The following is a 23,431-nucleotide window of genomic DNA, read 5'->3' on the forward strand; positions in this document are numbered from 1 at the left end:
GAGTATTTCATCCTAGAGGAGTCAGTTTTAATGCTAGAGGGATAGGACTGGTTCGAGGTCTGGAGGTACAGGAGGAGAGTGTGTTCCAGATACTGAGTACTCTGGATGTCAGTAAAGCTGTGGGACTGGATGGTATTTCACCACGAGTTTTCAGAGAATGTGCTAGAGAATTGACAGTGCCTTTAACTTGGCTTTTCACTGAAAGTCTGGCTTTGGCAAAGGTGCCCAGGGAATGGAAGGAAGGTAAGATAGTGCCATTACATAAGGATGGTAACAGACTGGAAGTGTCTAATTATAGGCCAGTCTGTGTGTCATCAGTAGTTGTTAAGATCTTGGAGAAAGTAGTGAGGGACCGTATACAGCACTGGGCAGATGATGGTAATGTTATCTGTGAGAATCAACATGGATTTGTGAAAGGGCGCTCTTGTTTTAGCAATATGCTAGCCTTTTATAATAAAGTTACAAGAACATTAGATGAGGAAAAGGCATATACTGCAATTTTCTTAGACTTGCAAAGGCATTTGACAGGGTGCCACATGATAAGCTGATATTTAAGTTGCAACACATGGGTTTCAAGGAGACAGAAGGTTACAGGTGGGGTCCCACAGGGCTCAGTACTAGGACCTATATTGTTTAACCTTTATATCAATGACATTGCCAGTGGATTGCAAGGGGATATTCAGTTGTTTGCAGATGATGCGAAGCTGGGAAGGATTATTAGTAATAGTGCAGATGTGGTAGCCCTGCAAGAGGATTTGAATAAGCTAGATAGATGGGCAAATGAATGGGGATGTCAGTTTAATGCAGCAAAATGTAAGGTCTTGAGGTTTGGGAAACATCGATGGGATGCTGCATACTCTATGGGAGGAGTTATACTGGTGGAAGTTAGGGAGACAAGAGATCTGGTGTTGATGATTGATAGAAACCTGAAGTTTAGGGGACATATTGCAAAGGTGGTGAAGGATTGCTACTATTATGAGAAGGACACTGACCTGCAGAGATAAGAGGGTTATCATTCCGTTGTATAAGTCTCTGATCAGACCACACTTGGACTATTGTTCTCAGATTTGCTCCCCAGGATTTGAAGGGGATAAATTAACTGTGGAAAGGATACAAAGACAGGTGACATAGATGGTTTCAGGACTGTACAAGGATAGTTATGAGGATCGGCTGAGAGAATGTGGACTGCAGAGTTTGGTGGATAGAAGAAGGAGAGGTGATATGATTGAGACTTTTAAACTGTTGAGAGGTGGTTACAGGGTTGACACTGGGAAGTTCTTTCACTTGGTTGAACAGCGGGAAGGGGTGATGACAAGAGGCCATCTCTGGAAGTTACGAAAGGAAACTGTGAGCAAGAGGGTAAGGAGTGGTTTCTTTGTGTGGAGGGTGGTTGAGCCATGGAATGCATTGCGTGATGGAGTGGTGGGAGCGAGAGCGGTCAGTGAGTTTAAAGAGTGGTATGATAGACTTTGTGTTTCTCAGGGGGTGACCTCCCCTCGATGAGTCTTGACAGACTTTATGTCTTAGGAAGAACCTCCCTCGTAGAGTCTTTTGACTCCTTGGAGGCCTGATTAATAATAATAAGAATAATAATAATAATTTCTTGCCTCTTATAGTTTACTTTGTAACTAACAGAAAATAAATCTGTGTGTTAAAGAAATGTTTGAAAAAAGCCATTGATATAATTTTAAAAAGAAATGCTATGTATACTTGCAATATTAATTAAACAATGGTATCTTAGTAATCCTTGGTGATTTGGGTGTGTTAACTTATGTATTTATAATATCACTATTGAAATATTTTTTAAATCAAACTAAACAACAGTTTTATATGAAGTATTCACAGAAGTATTTACAAATTTTTGTTTCAATTATTTAGCATTTCACAGAACCAGTTGATGAATATTATGGTAGAAGCTCAACAAAATGATTCTCATGCATATGGAAACAAGGAAGAAGAAACCAGTGGCCACCCTACCGGAAGCCAAAGAACAGTAATTTGTCTTAACAGAGAGCCTGAAGTTCCTAAATGTGAGGTTATTCATATTGCCATTGTGTGTGCCGGATACAACTCAAGCCGTTCTGTGGTCACCCTCATTAAAAGCATCCTTTTTTACAGAAAGAATCCACTTCATTTTCATTTCATCTCAGATTCAGTTGCTCAACTTATTCTTCAAACACTTTTTAATACCTGGAATGTTCCTGGCGGTAAGATTTATATATTATATATATATATATTATCATTTTCAGAACACTACTGAGTCAAAAGACTTATCATGGAATGTCACTTATCATGAAATAAAAAAAATCATGACACCACCTTAAAATCATTCTTCTCATCACCCACCATATTCTCATGCAATGCATTCCAGTTATCTGCCTCACTCCATGCAAAAAACCTGCTTCTTACAATTTCCTTATATAGCATTGAGAGATGACCTCTTGTTCTTTCCCTGTATCCCCCATTCAATGAAGACTCTCTTCCACATTAATCTCATAATAACTCCTTACCAACTTATTTGCCTTGATAACATTCCTACCTTCTTCTTCCTCTTCCAGTTTGCTAGATGAAGTGCACTTCCTTAATTTTTCTTTATATATATATATATATATATATATATATATATATTCGTTAGTTTTTATGTATATCTAAACTAATGAAATGTTAGTAATTACATGCTAAATTTATGGTATTTAATTAAATATATCATGTGTATGAAAACAAAAAGGAATTGAACCATGTACACTTGCACTTTTTTTCCCTAATTATTCCTGCTTTTTGCCCATTCAAATTCTGTTTAAGAAGTATTGATAATTTTCTTGCATCTGTTTCGGGCTTCAATGTAGGCTTTGAATGAGGATGGGGTTCTTGATTCGAGCCAGTTGTGGTATGCCTGATTTTTTGTCTGTAAAGCCTTGGCACATTTTTTGGAGAACCAGGGTTTAGTTAGGGGATGGCATTTCCGAGTATTGTGGGGAATATATGTTTTCATGCCAGTGAGGATCACTTTGGTGATGCATTCTGTGCATATATTTGGACTGGAAGACTGAAAACAATAGTCTAACCATGGGAATGAAGCACAGTAGTCTCGGAGACTGTACCATTTGGCACTGTTGTAATGCCAAACTACTCGTGTGGGAGTGACTGTGTAGGCCAGTGGTCACCAAAGTGGTCAATATCGACCCCCAGGGGTCGATATAACATTGTTAGTGGTTGATTCGGGCTCATGGGTCGATAGAAAAATATAAGACATCATTGTATGGGTAATATTTAATTCGGTTAACTTGGATTACCTCCATCCTGAATGACAACAGAATTAAGAGTGAATCGTAGGAACAGTGACTTGAATAAGACCTGTAATAAGGTGGAGCAAGTTCATGAAAATAGTTACGGAGGCCCAATGAAGTAGGCCAAAATGACGTATTTACCAATAAACGGATGTCTGTGGTTCCTGCCTGGCCAGCGCGGCGGGAGCGAGACGGCAACACGTGCATGGTTGCTTATTTACTTATACTTATACGTATTCGATCCCAGTCTCATTTTTGCCATCGACATAAAAGTGAGCGTTAATGTTCTAAAATTCATCAACATACATATTATAATTCAATCGTTATTCATTCACGAACTAAACTTTTCTATGTTAAAGAATTGAGAAAGGCTGGTAGTAGTACTAGTGATATTAATACCAGTAATTTATTAATACAAGTATATTAATATCACTAGTAATACCAGTGATATTACTAGTGATAGTACTAGTAGTAGTAATAGTAATATAATGATATATACTATATTATATATACAATAAACACTGTAACTATAAAATAAAAAATCTAAAACCTCACATAAGCATCTTTTTTTTGCTTGTCCTATTATAATTATGTAATAGTAAAATAGAGGGGGTCGATAAAACATCAAGAAACTCTTGAAGGGGTCGATGGTCAAAGAAGTTTGGTGACCTCTGGTGTAGGCATTGTTGCATGGGGGAGGAGATGAGCACTAAGTTGTGGTCAGAATTTCCCAGGGGACTCACTACATTCATTGCATATTTGGACGGGTCATTAGTAAGGAAGAGATCTAGGGTATTTGGGGGAGTGGTTTCGGTTATATTATATTCTGGTCGGTTTTTAAACAATTTGTGTGAGGTCATTAGCGACTACAAATGTTTCAGTATCTCTGCCTTCAGGATCTGTATAACTGGAAGAGGAAAGTAAATTGGTGTTATGGACGTTGAAATTACTCAGGAGGACGATTTCACTGTTAGGAGATTGAGATTGGAGAAAATCAACTTTTAAGGAGAGGAAATGAAAGAGCTTAGAGTGATTGGTGGTATTAGAGCGATAGAGACAGCAGATGAATTTGACTGAGTGGAGAAGGAATATCTTCAGGCAAAGAAGGTCGAAGTCGGGCAATTCTAAGTTAGTTGCTCTCTGGCAGGGTATGTCAGAGTGGATATATGCATGCACAAACGCCACCCTTGGGTCGAAAGGAGTTAAATAGGGTATAGTTAGGAAGGTTGAGATGAGTAGTGCTGAGGGGGGGGGGAGGTGAGATTTGAGTTTCTGTTAAAAAGAGTAGGTGGGTTTTGGTGGACTGCAGATGGTAGTGGATGCTATTAAGGTTGGAGTTGAGGCCAAGGATGTTGGTGAAGTGGATGTGCAAGGTTCTGTGAGGCATGGATTTGACCCCAAGGGTCTTGCACGTTTCCTATGCGGCTCCTGCATACTGGTGTCCTTGGTGGCTGCTAGTGGCGTCACTTGGTTTTTGTACTAGTTTGGATTGTTTGTAGTCTATCACCCAACTGTTTTCTCCATTTTGGCGTTTTTCTTCTAGTTGTCTTTGGAGTTGGCGTCTTTTCTCTCTCTGGGCAAAGGTTGAATCATGTAGAGCATGTATCCGCAACTGGGGACAAGTGTCCTTTAGCTTGTTGTTTATCTGTTAAGTGGGTACTTTCTTTAATATTGTCAATCCATTTCTTTCTTGGTCTTCCTCTGCTGGGCTGTCCTTCAATTCTATCATTTAATAATATGCTTGGTAGTCTTTCTGGGTTCATTCTTGGAACATGTCCAAACCAGCTTAGTTGGCTCGTTTTTAGTGCTGTAATTATTGCTTCTTTAAAGTTAAGTTCTTCTCTGACTTTTTCATTTGTTTTTCTTTCTGTCCAGTTTGTTCTTTTGATTTTTTTTAGGTATTTCATTTCAAAAGCATTGAGTTTATCCATTTCTTTTTGTCTTAAGATCCAGCATTCATTGCTTAATCTTTTATTGTTCCATATTTTTTGTAGTCTGCTCATTGTTATCTATCCATTATTGATTCTATGCTTGATGGTTTCGAAATAGTCTAGATCCTTGTTCTTCAACCTGTGGAGACCGCAGAAATTTCCTGGCGGTCTGCCAAAAATTTCTTCGTCTCTCAGAAACAAAGCTCCAGCCACGTATATAAAATTTTCTAACCTCTAAGCAGCAGCAGATGTTGCACTATCTAAAAATTGTAATTTCATAACATTGGGTTTAATAAATAAAATACTATCTACATTGGTTTATGTTTCTGTCTTAGCCGTCAGCCTGTTCGCGAAATATTTCTCCTGTTTTCCCCGGTCCACAGGTGTAAAAAGGTTGAAGAACTCTGGTCTAGATCTTCAGTGATCATTGATCCTAGATAATTGAATTGCTTTACTTGTTCTATATTATTGTTCCCTATTTTCATTTGGATTGCTTCCCTTTTTCTTCCTATTACCATTAGTTTTGTTTTACTAAAATATTTGTATATGAAGTATCATATTTGTTACTTGTTTGATGCAGCTTGGTCAGGATATTTTCTAATTTTTCTTCTTCTTGGCTGTCTGTATTGATAATTGTGGTGTCAGCATACTTTAGATGTGTTATATTTCTTCTATTTACAGTTATGCTTTCACACATCTGTAAATGGAAGAAACTTCTTTTAGGTACAGGTTGAATAAATGTGGTAACAATAGACAGCCTTGCATAACTCCTTTTTTAATTGCTATCTGATTTGTTTCTATGTTTTTGTAATTCACTATTTCTTGTGTTTCTAAATAATAATTCTTGATACAATTTAATAGGTATTTGTCAAACCTTCTGTTTTCTAGAATTTTAATGAGTTTTATTCTGTTTATTGATTCTGTTTTGAAGAATCCTGATGAATATTTTATAGCACTGGCTTAGAGGTCTATAGTTAGTGCAGGATCTGACACCTCCTCTTTTTTGTGTGTATGGTACAATCTGGCCTGTTCTCCATTCTGTTGGTAATTTCCTTTCTTTAGTATTTTGTTGAGCAGTTTTCTTAGGTAATTTATCATGCTTTCTCCGCCTTTTTCTAGAAGTTCTCTTTGAATGTTGTCTATGCCTGGTGCTTTATTATTTTTCATTTGTCTGACTGCTCTATGTATTTCTTCATTTAGGATGCCTTTTGTGTCAGAAGTTTTGTCTGGGTTGAATGTATCTTGGTCTATGTTTTCTTCAGCTGAAAATGTTTCTTTAAAATGATTATTCCATATTTCTTTTATTGTTTCATGGCTATTTGTTGTGATTCCATCTTTTTGCAATATTTAAACTGGGTTGGGTGAGTATGTTCTAGCTATCTCTTTAACTATTTCATAAATGGAATTTATGAAATAGGAAATATGAGATATAAATACTCTGAAGATACTGGTTTGAAATCCAATGAAATGTAAGCCAGACAATAAACATATTTTTTCAGTGATGGCCCGTACATAAGCACTGCAACAATGCAGCACTCTCAAGGAAAAAAATTAAAAATTTAAATTTTATTTGTGTTTATAAATAATAACAATGCTTATAACATTATATAAATGCAATACATGTTAAAGGTTACAGCTTATGTTTTGACAGTGATTGAATAGTTAATAATTGGAATTGTTCGATTAACGCTTTAGATTATGAAACAAATGCGCTGCATTTGTTTCGTGTCGATATTATCATGTTAGACCAGTCGCAGTCAGTCTCACCGATATTCGTTTGCGCTTGTGATTGTGCATTACAAGTCATTCCGACACTGCTCAAACGAGCTGTGTATCATATGCTTGCGCACGTTATTTCTGTGAGATATGAAACTTTTATTATTGGTGCATGTTCGTGATGAGGGTGAACTATTTTTTGCAGCCTTATTTTATTTTGTTAAAATAACATATAATTATTTATTTATTATAGATACAAGGCTGAATTATGACAAGTGTCACTGTTGAAAATACGAAAAGAATTATATTCTTCAATTATCGTTACACGAAACAAATATACTGCAATCTAACGCAGTGTCTAGCCAAATGCAGCCATCTCGCCGATATTTGTTTGCACTTGTGATTGCACGTTACAATTCATTCTGACACTGCTCGTTTGCACAGTGCATATCATATGCTTGTGCTTTATTTTTGTGAGATACAAAACTTTTATTATTGGTTTGTTCATGGTCAGGGTGAAATATTTTTAATAAAGCAATTTTTCAATATGTAAATTTATTTATTAATAAATTGGTTACTGATTAGGAAAAAAATATTTATTTTTATTTTTATTTTTTTATTTTGTATATGCAGCACAAAATTTTCAACGGCCACCACTGATCTTTTTTATAAAATAGTTCATTTGGTGTTTTAATATCATTAAAATAAATTATGAAACCCTCATTAATCTTGATACTAATAAGGCTCCTGGTCCAGATGGTATTCCTCCAGTTGTGCTCAAGTTTTTTGCTCCAGAATTGACACCCATCCTGCATCATCTATATAAACTTTCATATTTTATTGGCTTCTACCTAACAGCATGGAAGCAAGCCCACATCCAGCCTGGACCTAAAAGGTAGACAAAAGTCCTATCTAACTATCATCTCATTGCTCTCACTTCAGTACTTTCAAAAGTGATGGAGAAGGTTATCAACAACCAGCTTCTTCACTACCTAGAGACTGATCAGTTAATTGGTGATCATCAATATATATTCTGCCATGTTTGTTCTACAGCTGACCTCCTAACTAATCTCATCTACCTTTCGACTTAGGCCATGGAAAGATTTGGAGAAATTTATGTTATCTCTATCAATATTTCTAAGGCACCAAGTGTCTGGTCAAGGCCTCCTGAACAAACTGCCATCTTATGGCTTCCTTCTACAGTCTGTGCTTGGATTGCCAGCTTCCTCACTGGCAGTTTATTGTGTGTCATCGTGGATGGCTTCCTCTCACCTGATTTCCCCATCAATGTTGGAGTGCCTCAGTGTTCCGTGTTCTTACCCAGACTCTTCCTCCTTTACATCAGTGACATCCTTTTTCTGACTTTAAATTCATTCCTTTTCATTGTGCCCCAGTGCTCGATGCCTCAAGATCTTCAATAACTAGTTACTTGAGCACTGTCTTCTTCAACATCCTGAAATGGAATGAAGACAACTGAGTAAAACTCAAGCCTAGCTTGTTACTGGTAAGAAAAATCCTAGCTCATCCTTTCTTATTTTTGATAATGTTCCAGTTTCCTTTCAAGATCAATTTTCTCTTCTTGACTTGACTGTCACATCGAGTTTTTTCTAGCACAAACATATTACTCACATAGACTCTATTTGCCTGTAAAAAAAGCTTGGTGTTCTTTTTCATTCTAAACATTATTTCTCTTCCTCTCAACTCCTAACACTAATAAAACACTTAAGGAATAGAACAACGTAGTTAGGAATATAAATTAAATTAAACTTTAATAAATATTTTCCGATATTTCGGCAATGTCACATTGCCATTTTCTAAAGGAACTTACATAAAAAAGTTACGTGCAACGTAGGCACTACAACACAGAAACTGGGAATGAAAAGATGAAGCTATTGTTCTCCTAACAGTCCTGATGGTGCCCTCTAGCGGGCTAAGTAGGTGTTCTTGGGCGTTGGGCTGAAGGTCTGCAGATGTAGGTCTCCCAAATTTGGGGCAGTCGCATACACCCAAATTTGTTGAAGTTTGGAGAATTTCTCAGGGCTGAGGCTGATTCCATAAAGAGTCTTTCAAATTTGTATTTGCTACGGTGCATCACTGTAGCTTTCTTCCACCGTATTCTGTGGCGTGTATCCAGAGCATGGTCCACAAGCCCAGAATGACTGTATTTGTGAAAACGGATGTAGTCCTTGTGTTCCGAAATTCTGATATTCGCTGTCCTGCCTGTTTGGCCAAATTAAGACAGTTTACAACTGCAAGGGACCTGGTAAACACCAGGTAGGTCTAGGGGAAGTGGTTGGTCTTTAGTGGAGCAGATAAGGGATGCCAATTTTCTGTAAGGTTTGTAACAGGAGGTCAGGTCATGTTTTTTTAAGATTTTGGTAATCTTTTCTGAGGTGCCTCGGATGTAGGGAATGGTGATGGATTTAGAGTAATCTTCGTTGTGGGGGGAGGGAGGGGATCTGTGGTTTGTAGGTTCTAATATTTTTTGGATTTTTTGGGGGGGGGGGTAGCTATTGGCTGAGAAAGTGTTGAGGATGTGATTTAGTTCAGTGTTTATTATTATTATTATTATTATTATTATTATTAAACAAGACCTCATGGAGTCAAAGACTCATCTAGGAGGTCCTTTTATCTCACACACATCTCATCATACCGGGTCTTAAACACATTCAAACTCCTTGCAGACACCACACTCTCAGGCAAGGCATTCCAATCATTCACAACTCTGCACGAAAAAAAGCTGCCTCTCACTCCCCTACTCACACCCTCTTTATACAGTTTCCAGGTATGACCTCTGGTTCTCCCCTGATCTCCCACTATTCTTTGTAGAACTTCTCCACCATTGATCCCATAACAACCCCTTACCAACTTGTAGGTCTCTATCATATCTCCACTCTTCCTTCTCTCCACTAGACTCTGCAAATTACATCTTTTCAATCTTTCCTCATACTCGACATTCCAGAGATCAGAAACTAACTTAGTCAGTCGCCTTTGGACCCTTTCCAACATCTCTTCATCCTTCTGAAAACCAGGTGACCAAATCTGGGCACAATAGTCCATGTGTGGCCTAATCAAAGCCTTATACAATGGAACAAGAATCTCCCTACTTCTACACGTCAGTGTCCTCCTCATCATTCCCAGAAGTCTTTGTGTTGTCTTCACAATTTTGGCGATGTGTCCCCTAAATTTTAGATCCTTATCCACTATCACTCTCAGATCTCTTATTTCCTCTACTTCCAACAATATATTCTCACCAAGCATAAATTCTGCATCCCATCTTTGTTTTCCAAATTTTAAAACCTTACATTTTGCAACATTGAACTCACATCCCCATTTGCTTGCCCAATCACTCAATTTATTCAAGTCTTCTTGCAAGGCCACAACATCTTCACTACTCTTTATGGTTCGTCCCAACTTTGCATCATCTGCAAACAACTGAATATCTCCATCCAAATCTTCGCCAATATCATTAATATACAAGTTAAATAGTAATGGCCCTAAAACAGATCCCTGAGGCACTCCACTAGTGACTTTCCTTTTCCTGGATATTGCACCCCCATACACAACTTGTTGATACCTATCAGATAGCCAGTCTCCAATCCAATGCACTAATCTAATATCCAACCCCATCTGCTCTAGTTTGATTGTCAACTTATCATGAGGTACTCTATCAAAAGCTTTTGCAAAATCCAAGTATATTACTGTGTATCCTTCTCCTCTGTCCAAGGAAGCAGTCACTTTATTGTAATAAGTAAGTAGATTACTAAAACACGACCTCCCTTTAGCAAATCCATGCTGTCCATCAAAGATTATACCATTGTTGTCAACCCAACTCTGGATCCTAGTTCTCACAAGCTTCTCCAACAACTTAACCACAACACCTGACACACAGATAGGCCTATAGTTTGATGCTTGAGTTCGATCACCTCCTTTATGAAGTGGCACAATCTTGCCCTCCTTCCACTCTTTAGGGACTTGACCAAGTGCAAGACTCGTATTAAAAAAATATGTCAAGACAGGTGTCAACTCTCTGGCACATTCCTTCAGAATACGCGGTGATATATTATCAAGTCCCACAGCCTTATTTACATCTAGTTTACTCAACTCCCCAAACACCTCTTGCTCACTTACAGTCAGTCTCTCCTGCCCATCATCAACTGCTCTTAATCTCTCCATGAAATCACATTCACAAGATTGAAAGATCTTTATGAACTGCTCATTAAGTATCTCCACCACACATTCTGCAACAGCTGTCTTTATACCATTTCCTCCAATCAATGTCATCCTTCCATAATCATTCTTTCTTTTGCTGGCTACATATCGAAAGAACTCCCTAGGATTCTTTTTAGCTTCATTAGTTAACTGCTGTTCATACCTCTCTTTAGCTACTCTCAGCAACCAAGTCACTCTCCTTGCCTGGTCTTTGTAGAACTCATGAAATTGGTTACTTCCACTTCTCTTATGCTGCCTCCACAATGCCCTCTTTCTCTGTATTGCATGCTTAATCTCTTTATTCATCCATCTCACACCTAACTTATTTAACCTTCTCACCCGTGGTATACATTTAGACATTGCATCCACTAAATATTTTTTGAAAATCCCCCAAGCTGCATTTATCTCTTTTCCAGCTAACTCCTCATTCCATGCTACACCTGCAAGCTGTCTCCTGAGCTCTTCATAATCACCCCCCTTGTAGTTCTACATATACCCTTTTTTCACAGGGGTCCTTGCACTGCTGGCAACCACCCAAGTAATCACCTCATGGTCACTTTCACCAATTGGTGGATGATTTGATACCTCATTGATAATTACATCCTCCGATGAGATGACCAAATCCAAGACCCTTAATCCTCTTGTGCCCTCTGTTACATACTGTCTGAGGTAGTTATCCCTCAAAAACTCAAGAAACTCATTTTCTTTACTTCCAGTTGCTATCTCTTCATTCCAGTCTATATTGCCATAATTAAAATCACCCATAATGATCACCCTTTTTTTATTTGCTTGGCTTATTTGACTATACATTTCACTATCACCACCATCCACATTACCAGGTCTATAACAACATCCCACCAAGTATTTGATTCTATTCACCTCTATCTCACACCATACTGCCTCGAAACCACTGGCCCTATTTCCCTCTTGCATCTCTACCTTGTATGGACATAACTCTTTCTCTATTATCAATAGCACTCCCCCTCCCTTTTTACCCCTTCTATCCTCACGAAACACATCATACCTTTCCATCTCTATTCCTGTCAGGATGTCATCCTCATCTAACCATGTCTCACTTATTCCGACAATCTCTGGGTGCACAGACGCAATTAGTGCAACCATTTCATCCTCCTTGTTTCTTATACTTCTAGCATTGGTATACAAACACAACAACTCATTTCTGGATCTACAGCTAGTTCCACTGATACCACTCACTCGATGTGATCTCTCCATGCTGGACTGGGGCCATTTCCCTTTCTGCTTCTTCATTTTAGAACCCTTTGCAATTCCATCTGTTTCCTTAACAGATGGATCATCCCATTACTGATCATCCCATTACTTTCCTGCCTACACATTCTCTCACCTCCTCTTGGAGCATCCACCTTTCTCACGCTGTGTATCCCTGTCCACCCTGAGCCTCGCCATTTCCCTGCTCCTCTTGCACACCCATTCTCTCATTTTCTATACTCATACCACTCACTTCCACATTCATTTCCACTCCTTCAATCTCTCCTGTCTTACTCTCCTGCTCTTCCACATCACTCCTCTCTCGATCTGATTCATTCTCTCTATTCACTTCTCTACCTTCCAGCAGCAGTCTCTCCAAGCGACTCACACCATAACCACTCAAATGCAGTCCATCGCTCCCATACAGCTCACTTCGTCCCTCAAACTCATTCCACACATTAACAAACTGTACTCCCATCTCCTCACACATTTCAGCCAGAATATCATTCATAATCCTTGCTCTCCGCCTCATTTCACCACAATCATACCTAGGCAACACACTGACCACCCTTCCTGTCACACTATTCTCCTTTATCTTTCCAAGCAGTCTCCTGACATTCATTTTGACATGCTCTTTGTTCTCTCTCAAATCATTCGTACCAATTAATACAATTAACTCTTTTGCTCGTTCCTGCCTCTTATTCAATGCCTCAATCACTCTACTCATTTTACCGCCTGGAAAACATAAGGGCCAAGTCGTTTGAACAGATTAGTTTAGCCCTGTTGTATAGTGTTTTCACTATTCCATATTGTTGTGAGGGGGGGGGGGGGATTGTTGGTGAATGTATCTGCCAGTATGGGTGGGTTTTCTGTAAACTGAGAAAACCAATGATAGGCTGGCGGGTTACTAGGGTGTCTAGGAAAGGGAGGCTGATGTTTTCCTCTTTTTCCAGAGTGAATTTGATTCTGGGGTGTTGGTTGTTTAAGTGTGTTAAGAAGGAGAGAAGTGTTTCAGAGCCATGTGGCCAAATAGCGAACACATCATCAACGTAGCGAAGCCATATGGTTGGTTTTTGTGGGGAAGAGGCTAAGGCTTTTTCTTCAAAGGTCTCCATAAAGAAATTGGCCAAAGGTAGGGAGAGTGGTGAACCCGTGGCTGTCCCCTCTATTTGTTTGTAGAATTTTCCCTGCCAAATGAAATAACCTGAGTTCATTGTGAACTGAAATAAGCCTGAGATGTTGGGAGAAAATTTAGCTTGGATTAGCTCTAAAGTTTCCTTGAGTGGGACATTTGTAAATAAAGAGGACACATCAAAGCTGACCATTATGTCAGTATGTTGGAGTGTAAGGTTTTCTATGCTGGCTTTGAAATGGGCTGAGTTTTTTTATGTGTGATGGTGTGTTGCCAGTATAGTGTGTGAGCTCTTAGGCCAAATGTTTAGCTAATTTGTATGTGGGGGAATCAATGCCATCCACTATGGGACGTAATGGCACATTTTCTTTGTGTATTTTTGGGAGTCCGTAAATACGGGGGGGGGGGTATAGAGTTATACGGTTTTAATCTGTTGGTAACTTCTACAGGCCAAGAAGTGACTCTCTTAAGGAGCCTGTGAAGTTTTTTCTAATTTGAGAGTTGGTGGGATTGTAATTGATAGGGAGGTAAGTGGCCCGATCTAATAGAAGAGCATTCATCTTACCTGTGTAGTCCTTTTGGTTAAGTAATACAGTTGTATTTCCCTTATCCGCTTTGGTGATAGCTAATTCTTTATTATTTTTCATTTCCTGTAGAGCTTTATAATCCTTGTTTGATATGTTGGTTTTTGGTGGTCTTGCTTTGGAAAGGACACAGGCTACTTCCTGTCTTACACTTTTGGCGACTTGTTGTGGAAGGTGGCGGATTCTGCGCTCGATCTGGATCATAATATCCTCACTAGGTATTTTATTGGGAGCAATGGCGAAGTTGTGTCCACGTGCCAGTGCGTTGAGTGCTTCAGGCTTTAAGGTGACTGAAGACAGATTGATTACCGTGTTGGTAGCAGGTTTTGGAAAGACGGTAGAGTTCTTTTTTAATTTTTCGAACTTTTTTATCTGTCGGCCTCGTATTTTTTTAAATTCTTTTTCGGCAGCGGTACATGAGATGTCATGTAAAATCGACCAAAGTTCGTGGTTCAAAGTGCGCAAAAGTTACGAGGCCGACAGATAAAAAAGTTCGAAAAATTAAAAAAGAACTCTACCGTCTTTCCAAAACCTGCTACCAACACGGTAATCAATCTGTCTTCAGTCACCTTAAAGCCTGAAGCACTCAGCGTACTGGCACGTGGACACAACTTCGCCATTGCTCCCAATAAAATACCTAGTGAGGATATTATGATCCAGATCAAGCGTGAAATCCGCCACCTTCCACAACAAGTCGCCAACAGTGTAAGACTGGATGTAGCCTGTGTCCTTTCCAAAGCAAGACCACCAAAAACCAACATATCAAACAAGGAATATAAAGCTCTACAGGAAATGAAAAATAATAAAGAATTAGCTATCACCAAAGCGGATAAGGGAAATACAACTGTATTACTTAACCAAAAGGACTACACAGGTAAGCTGAATGCTCTTCTATTAGATCGGGCCACTTACCTCCCTATCAATTACAATCCCACCAACTCTCAAATTAGAAAACTTGACAGGCTCCTTAAGAGAGTCACTTCTTGGCCTGTAGAAGTTACCAACAGATTAAAACCGTATAACTCTATACCCCCCCGTATTTACGGACGCCCAAAAATACACAAAGAAAATGTGCCATTACGTCCCATAGTGGATGGCATTGATTCCCCCACATACAAATTAGCTAAACATTTGGCCAAAGAGCTCACACACTATACTGGCAACACACCATCACACATAAAAAACTCAGCCCATTTCAAAGCCACCATAGAAAACCTTACACTCCAACATACTGACATAATGGTCAGCTTTGATGTGTCCTCTTTATTTACAAATGTCCCACTCAAGGAAACTTTAGAGCTAATCCAAGCTAAATTTTCTCCCGACATCTCAGCCTTATTTCAGTTCACAATGAACTCAGGTTATTTCATTTGGCAGGGAAAATTCTACAAACAAATAGAGGGGACAGCCATGGGTTCACCACTCTCCCCACCCTTGGCCAATTTCTTTATGGAGACCTTTGAAGAAAAAGCCTTAGCCTCTGCCCCACAAAAACCAACCATATGGCTTCGCTACGTTGATGATGTGTTCGCTATTTGGCCACATGGCTCTGAAACACTTCTCTCCTTCTTAACACACTTAAACAACCAACACCCCAGAATCAAATTCACTCTGGAAAAAGAGGAAAACAACAGCCTCCTTTTCCTAGACACACTAGTCACCCGCCAGCCTAATGGATCCTTGGTTTTCTCAGTTTACAGAAAACCCACCCATACTGGCAGATACATTCACCAACAATCTCCCCCCCTCACAACAATATGGAATAGTGAAAACACTACACAACAGGGCTAAACTAATCTGTTCAAACGACTTGGCCCTAAAGACTGAACTAAATCACATCCTCAACACTTTCTCAGCCAATAGCTACCCCCCCAAAAAAATCCAAAAAATATTAGAACCTACAAACCACAGATCCCCTCCCTCCCCCCACAACAAAGATTACTCTAAATCCATCACCATTCCCTACATCCGAGGCACCTCAGAAAAGATTACCAAAATCTTAAAAAAACATGACCTGACCTCCTGTTACAAACCTTACAGAAAATTGGCATCCCTTATCCGCTCCACTAAAGACCAACCACTTCCCCTAGACCTACCTGGTGTTTACCAGGTCCCTTGCAGTTGTAAACTGTCTTACTTTGGCCAAACAGGCAGGACAGCGAATATCAGAATTTCGGAACACAAGGACTACATCCGTTTTCACAAATACAGTCATTCTGGGCTTGCGGACCATGCTCTGGATACACGCCACAGAATACGGTGGAAGAAAGCTACAGTGATACACCGTAGCAAATACAAATTTGAAAGACTCTTTATGGAATCAGCCTCAGCCCTGAGAAATTCTCCAAACCTCAACAAATTTGGGTGTATGCGACTGCACCAAATTTGGGAGACCTACATCTGCAGACCTTCAGCCCAACGGCCAAGAACACCTACTTAGCCCGCTAGAGGGCACCATCAGGACTGTTAGGAGAACAATAGCTTCATCTTTTCATTCCCAGTTTCTGTGTTGTAGTGCCTACGTTGCACGTAACTTTTTTATGTAAGTTCCTTTAGAAAATGGCAATGTGACATTGCCGAAATATCGGAAAATATTTATTAAAGTTTAATTTAATTTATATTCCTAACTACGTTGTTCTATTCCTTAAGTGTTTTAATAATGCATAACCAACGTATAAGCCTGTCTACGAGAATCCTAACACTAAGTCTCAGATCCATCCGATTTTGGAGTACTGTTTCTACATTTGGGGCAGAGCAATATTCTATCTAAGCATGCATGCATGCATGTAGAGAAGTTTGAAGAGTTAGTCTTATCAGAATGTTCTGAGATATCTATATGTGTTGGCATCACACAGATGATATTTTTATTATTTGGTAGCATAAAACCATGCTTTAAAGAAGAGTTCACACTTCCTTTCTAAGTATATAGCAAACTTCTTAAAGAGTCACATTTTTCAATGTGGTTCCCATCGATAAAAAAGTTGTAATTGTATAGTATTAATATCATGGATGGGAAAAGGTTTTTTTTTATATTCTTATTATTTTTTTTTTACATAATTTAAAAACCTTTTTCTAAGAGAGATCAAATATAGAATTCTTTCAAGCCACTTGAAGACATGGCACAATGGTTTCACATCAGGTGATGAAAGTGATCATTCACTTAAATTATTTACAAACATCTATGCAACAGTGAGATCTGAGCCTGTAGCCTCTTGGTTATAGTGTGTGTATTCTATTCATTCAACCAACCAGGCCATCATTAACAGTTATCTTCACACATCAATTTCACTATTGAAATAAAAAGAAACCATCAGCTCCCTTTTACGTGACATGCTAATTAATAAAAAAGAATAAAATTAAATTAAAAAATAAATAGGAGGTGGCATATGGCATAATCACTTGATGCTTGTAGAAAAACCATGCATGTGCAACTTGATATTTTCATTACCTTTCACTATTCTCAACAAAAGTTAGGTACCTATACAATAATAATAATTATAACTGTGAGGAGTAGAGCAGGTGTTGTGGCCTTATAGGAGGATCAGAATAGACTGCTTGAGGGGGGAGTAGGAAAGAACGTGGAGCTACCCACTCACTTTCTGGCAAAGTATAAGGATTTGAAATTTTGCAAGGATGCAAAATATAAAATTGGTGGGAAAATTTTAATGGAAGTAGAAGGGATGGGAGATGTGTGTGTTGGGGGGGGGGGGGGATAGGCCCATAGTTTACATCTTATATTGCTAAAATTCCTACCACAATGAGTCTTTTGACTCCATGGAGGCCTGGATAATAATAATAATAATAATAAAAAATTGTGAGGACATTACATTGGATAAGGATGAGGAGGAGCTGAACATGTAGAACTAAAGATGTTATGGTTCTATTTCTGGTCTGGTTGGCTGAGTGGTTAGTGTATCTGCTCTCCAAACCAAAAGCTGTGGGTTTGAACACCCCCCCGTGGGCATGGATATTTGTGATTGTCTGTGAAAATACTAGTGGTGGTGGTGGTTGGCAGTAGATGCCATTGTTGTAGATGATGAAGATAGCTCTGGTTGGTGAAATGAGTGGTGTAGATGGAGAGTTGTAAAGTAGGTGACCTCCCTCAATGAGCCTTTGGACTCCCTGGAGGTGTTACATAATAATCATAATTGTATATTGTGTTGATCAGGTGACAAAAGGCAGTGCTAGGTATCTAAGTGTTGTATATAAGAAGAAACATAGAGTATAAAGGGATAGAACAACTTTTTATTCTGTATAAGGAAGGTATGAGAAGTGGAGTGAGAAGCAGGATCATTGAATAGACAGCGTAATGTAAGTGGAATGCATTCCTGAAGGTGTGGTGAGTGTGAAAATGCTGAATGAGCTTAAAACACCATTCAATGAGCTGTGCATGTAACATTTGAGAGCTCCCATAATGAGTCTTGCATAAGGCCTTTCTGGGTTAAAAGTATTTCAAAAAAATTTTATTACATTTTTGTATGTCTGAATGGGTGATTCTTATCTATTTTCCTTCCAATTTGGGCTTAATTGATTTGGTAAAATTTCAAAAATGCTTATATCTTTTTCTCTTTCTCTCTCTCTTTTTTTTTTTTTTTCCAGTTGATGTAAATTTTTATCTTGCTGATAATCTTCAAGGTGAAGTATCATGGATTCCCAATAAACACTACTCTGGAGTTTATGGTCTAATGAAATTAGTTCTCCCCAGAGCCCTACCTGATACTCTTGAAAAGGTACGTTTGAACATTACTGTAATTCTTTATCATTAATTCTGAACATTGCTTCCTAACATAATAATGATTTTAGTTCTTAAACTATTGAATATTAGCAGTGCATCATTTATTAATAAATAAATGTATTGAATATATTTTATAAAAATAGATCATTGTGGTAGAGTATTGCATACAACTCTAAGTTACAAGAAGAAAATCAGACCAAGTGTTGAGAAAAAACACACATGCTGATTGCTATTCTGAACAGATAGTAGCTATTACTAGATTACTGGCAAACCACTAATAGAAATCACTCCATGGAGATGGAAGTACTGCCAAACATAAATCTCATCAAACTGTGCTTCACTCATTCAATGCTTCCTTATTCACTTATTGTATAGGTAAGCATTGAATGAGTGAAAGCACAGTTTGATGAGGTTTATATTTGGCTGTGTTTTTCCAGGATGACTTTTTTTACCTCCATCCCATTCTATGAAACATTTCTTCCACATTAACACAAACAACATATGTTTCAATCATATATTCCCCTCTTTCTATTTATGAGACTTTTTTTGGATGACGATAAGGGATGACCCCTTATCGTCACTCCTTTCCACTGTTCAACCTAGTAACCACCTCTCAACAGTTTAAAAGTCTCAATCATATCACCTCTCCTTCTTCTATCCATCAAACTCTGCAGTTCACATTCCCTCAATCGATCCTCATAATTAACTTTGTACAGTCCTGAAACCATCTTTGTTATCTGCCTCTGTGCCCTTTCCACAGGTAATTTATCCCCTTAAAATCCTGGGGACCAAATCTGAGAACAATAGTCTAAGTGTGGTCTGATAACTCTTTTATCTCTGCAGGTCAGTGTCCATCTCAGTATTGCAGCAATCCTCTGTGTTACCTTCACCACCTTTGCAATATGTCCCCTGAATTTCAGGTTTCTAGCAATCATCAACCCCAGATCTCTTGTCTCCCCTACTTTCCCAGTAGAACTCCTCCAATAATGTATGAAGTGTCCTATTGATGTCTCCCAAACCTCAAGACCTTAATTTTTGCTGCATTAAACTGATATTCCCATTCATTTGCCCATATGTCTAGCTTATTGAAATCCTCTTGCATGGCCACCACATTTGCACTATTACTAATAACACTTCCCAGCTTCACATCATCCGCAAACAACTGAATATCCCGCTGCAATCCACTGACAATGTCATTGATATAAAGGTTAAACAATATAGGTCCCAGCACTGAGCACTGTGGGACCCCAGTTGTAACCCTCTGCCTCCTTGAAACTCCCACACCACATGCAACTCTCTGATACCTATCGGACAGCCAATCCTTAATCCAGTTGCCCAACCTGACATCCAAACCCATGTGCTGCAACTTAAATATCAGCTTATCATGTGGCATCCTGTCAAATGCCTTTGCTAAATCCAAAAAAATAGCAGTATATACCTTTCCCTCATCTACTGCTCTTGTAACTCTATTATAAAAGGCTAACATATTAATAAAACAAGAGCATCCCTTAACAAATCCATGTTGACTCTCACAGATAACATTACCCTCATCTGCCCAATGTTGTATACGGTCCCTAACTAATTTCTTCAAGACCTTAACAACTACTAATGACACACAAACTGGCCTATAATTAGACACTTCCAGCCCTTCTACTGGCCACATAGCTAAAAAATTTCCTAAGATTTTCTTTGGATCTTTGGGCTAGTCTCTTCTCATATTCAAGTTTTGCCTTCCTTACCATACTAGTCACTCTCCTGGCCTATGCCTTATATTCTTCATACATCTGCTCTTCACTTGTCTCCTTATATCTCTTCCATAGCCTCTTTTTCACATGCAATTCCTGTTTAATATTGTTTGTCATTCATTTTACACCAAATTGTGTTCTCTTTTTCACTTGTGGAATACAGCTTACTATTGCTGCTAACAAATATTCCTTCACAATTTCCCAAGCACTAATGATATCCCAGCCTTCCAATTCCTCCCTCCATGAAACTTCCCAAGTTGATATCTAAGACTATTATAATCATCTGCCTTATAATTCCACATACATTCCCATCTCTTTGATACTCCTGCATGTCTATTCATCTTCCAAGTCAAAACCATATGGTCACTCTCCAGCTGGTGGGAGAGATGTCGTCGTTTGAGATGATATTATTGTTGCTTACACAATTTCAGAGTTTTACACTTTGCAACACTGAACTGATAGTTCCACTCACTTGCCTACTCATACAATTTATTCAAGTCCTCCTGTAAAGTCATATCTGCTTGACTTCTCATTGATTTCCCCAATTTTGAACCATCTACAAACAGTTGCATACTTCCAGTTACACTCAGCCCAATATTATTAATATACATTCAGAACAGACCCTCCCCCCCATAGTAATACTTAACTAGTGACTTTCCTCTTTTGAGATATCACACTCCCATAAGCAACTTGTTGATCTATCTGAGAGCTAGTCCTATTCAGCTCACTAGTCTGTTAACCAATCCTGCCCTTTTCAGTTTAGTTACCAGCTAGTTGTGTAGCAAACTATCAAAAAAGCTCTTGCAAAATTTAAGTATACCACTGTATAAACATCTCTCTTGTCCAATGCATTTGGCACTTTGTTATAGTACACAAGCGAATTTGTATAACATAGCTTCCCTTTAACAAACTCATTCCAACAATCACACAGAATACTGTGTTATCAACCCATTTCTGTATCCTAGCTTTCACTAACCTCTGTAATACCTTAACCACAGTTCCATATATACCAATTGGCCTATAATTTGTTTCTACAGCCTTATTCACCACCTTTGTGAAGTAGAACAATTTTACCTTCTTTCTGCTTCCATGGGACTTGTGCTGTTCCAAGACTTTTATTAAACAGGTATCTCTTTGTACCTTTGCCACAACTCCAGATATACAGATTGGTCTATAATTTGAAGCTACAACTTATCACCATCTTTATGCAGTGGAACAATTTTACCCTCGTTCTACTCAATTGGAACCTGTACTGTTGTAAGACTTTTATTAAACAGTCATGCCAATGCCATTGCCAAGTCCCTGGAACATTCCCTTAAGATATGTGGTGATATGTCATCAAATCTTATCAACTTATTGGCATGAAGGTTATTTATTTTCTCAATTACCTCTTGCTTACTCACAATTAAGCCATCCTTTCCTATGTCCTATACACTTAAGTTCCTCATAATTCTACCCTGATCAGGATGAAACACCCTTATAAATTGATTGCTGAATACCTCAACAATGTTTTCTTTCAGTAGTTACCATTTTACCACTTTCATCCATAACATCATCTTACCATGATCATTCTTCCTTTACTTGCCACATATCTAAAAAACACTCTAGGGTTTTTTTCACCTGATTTGCCAATTTCTGCTCATACTGCACTTTCATTACTAACTGAGTCATCCTCCTGGCTTCTTTTTTATACTGTTCATGTAACTGAATATTACAATTTATTCATCTTGTACTGCCTCCAAAGTACTTTCTTCTAGATTATTATTACCCAAGATCCCATGGAGTCAAAGACTCATCTAGGAGGTCATTTTAACAAACACAGCCCATCATACTGTGCTTTAAACACACTCAGCTCAAATTCTCTGCAGACACCACACTCTCAGGCAAGGCATTCCAATCATTCGCAACTCTGCATGAAAAAACCTGCTTCTCACTTCCCTACTCACACTCTGCTTATACATCTTCCAGGGATGACCTCTGGTTCTCCCCTAATCTCCCACTATTTTTTGTAGAACCTCTCCAGCATTGATCCTATAACAACCTTTAATAACTTATAGGTCTCTATCATATCTCTCCTCCTCCTTCTCCTGTCCACCAGACTCTGCAAGTTGCATCTTCTCAATCTTTCCTCATACTCGACATTCCAGAGGTCAGAAAATACCTTAGTCATTCGCCTCTGGACATTCTCCAACATCTCTTCGACCTTCTGAAAACAGGTGACCAAATCTGGGCACAATAGTAAATGTGTGGCCTAATCAAAGCCTTACACAATGGAACAAGAATCTCCATACTTCTACAAGTCAGTGTCCTCCACATCATTTCCAGAAGACTTTCTGTTGCCTTCACAATTTTGGATATGTGTCCCCTAAATCCCAGATCCCCATCCACCATTACCCCCAAGATCTCCCATCTCCTCCACCTCTGACAATATATCCTCACCAAGCATAAATTCTGCATCCCATTTTTGTTTTCCAAATTTTAAAACCTTACATTTTGCAACACTGAACTCACATCCCCATTCCCATGCCCATTCACTCAATCCACCAAGTCCTCCCACAAGGTCACAACATCCTCTCTAGTCTTCATGGTTCATCCCAACTCCTTATCATCTAAAAACAATTATTCCAAATATTCACCAATATCATCAATATACAAGTCAAACAGCAATGGCCCCAAAACAGACCCCTGAGGCACACCACCAGTAACTCTCCCCTTCCTGGACATCACTCCCCCATACACAACCGCTGACACCTATCAGATAGCCTATCTAAGTATATTACTGTGTATCCTTCTTCTCTTCATGGAAGCAGTCACCTTATTGTAATAAGTAAGTAGATTACTAAAACATCACCTCCCTCTATC

At 38.7% G+C, this 23,431-nt stretch overlaps 1 protein-coding gene across 10 annotated transcripts in view; it reads left to right on the top strand.

Annotated features, from left to right (window-relative positions):
• The window catches only part of LOC150092750 (xylosyl- and glucuronyltransferase LARGE1-like), a 676,688-nt gene that overhangs the window by 386,435 nt on the left and 266,822 nt on the right, over window positions 1–23,431 (top strand). For all 10 annotated transcript variants that reach the window (XM_090414755.1, XM_090414753.1, XM_090414752.1 and 7 more), the window contains 2 exons: window positions 1,879–2,207; window positions 18,689–18,819. In XM_090414755.1, the coding sequence (XP_090270881.1) occupies window positions 1,879–2,207; window positions 18,689–18,819 (460 nt within the window). The remainder of the gene's footprint in view (window positions 1–1,878; window positions 2,208–18,688; window positions 18,820–23,431) is intronic.

This window comes from Typopeltis vanoorti, chromosome 25 (genome assembly GCF_054136105.1).
Source record: "Typopeltis vanoorti isolate ZY-2024b chromosome 25, IOZ_Tvanoo_1.0, whole genome shotgun sequence".
NCBI classification, from domain to species: domain Eukaryota; kingdom Metazoa; phylum Arthropoda; class Arachnida; order Uropygi; family Thelyphonidae; genus Typopeltis; species Typopeltis vanoorti.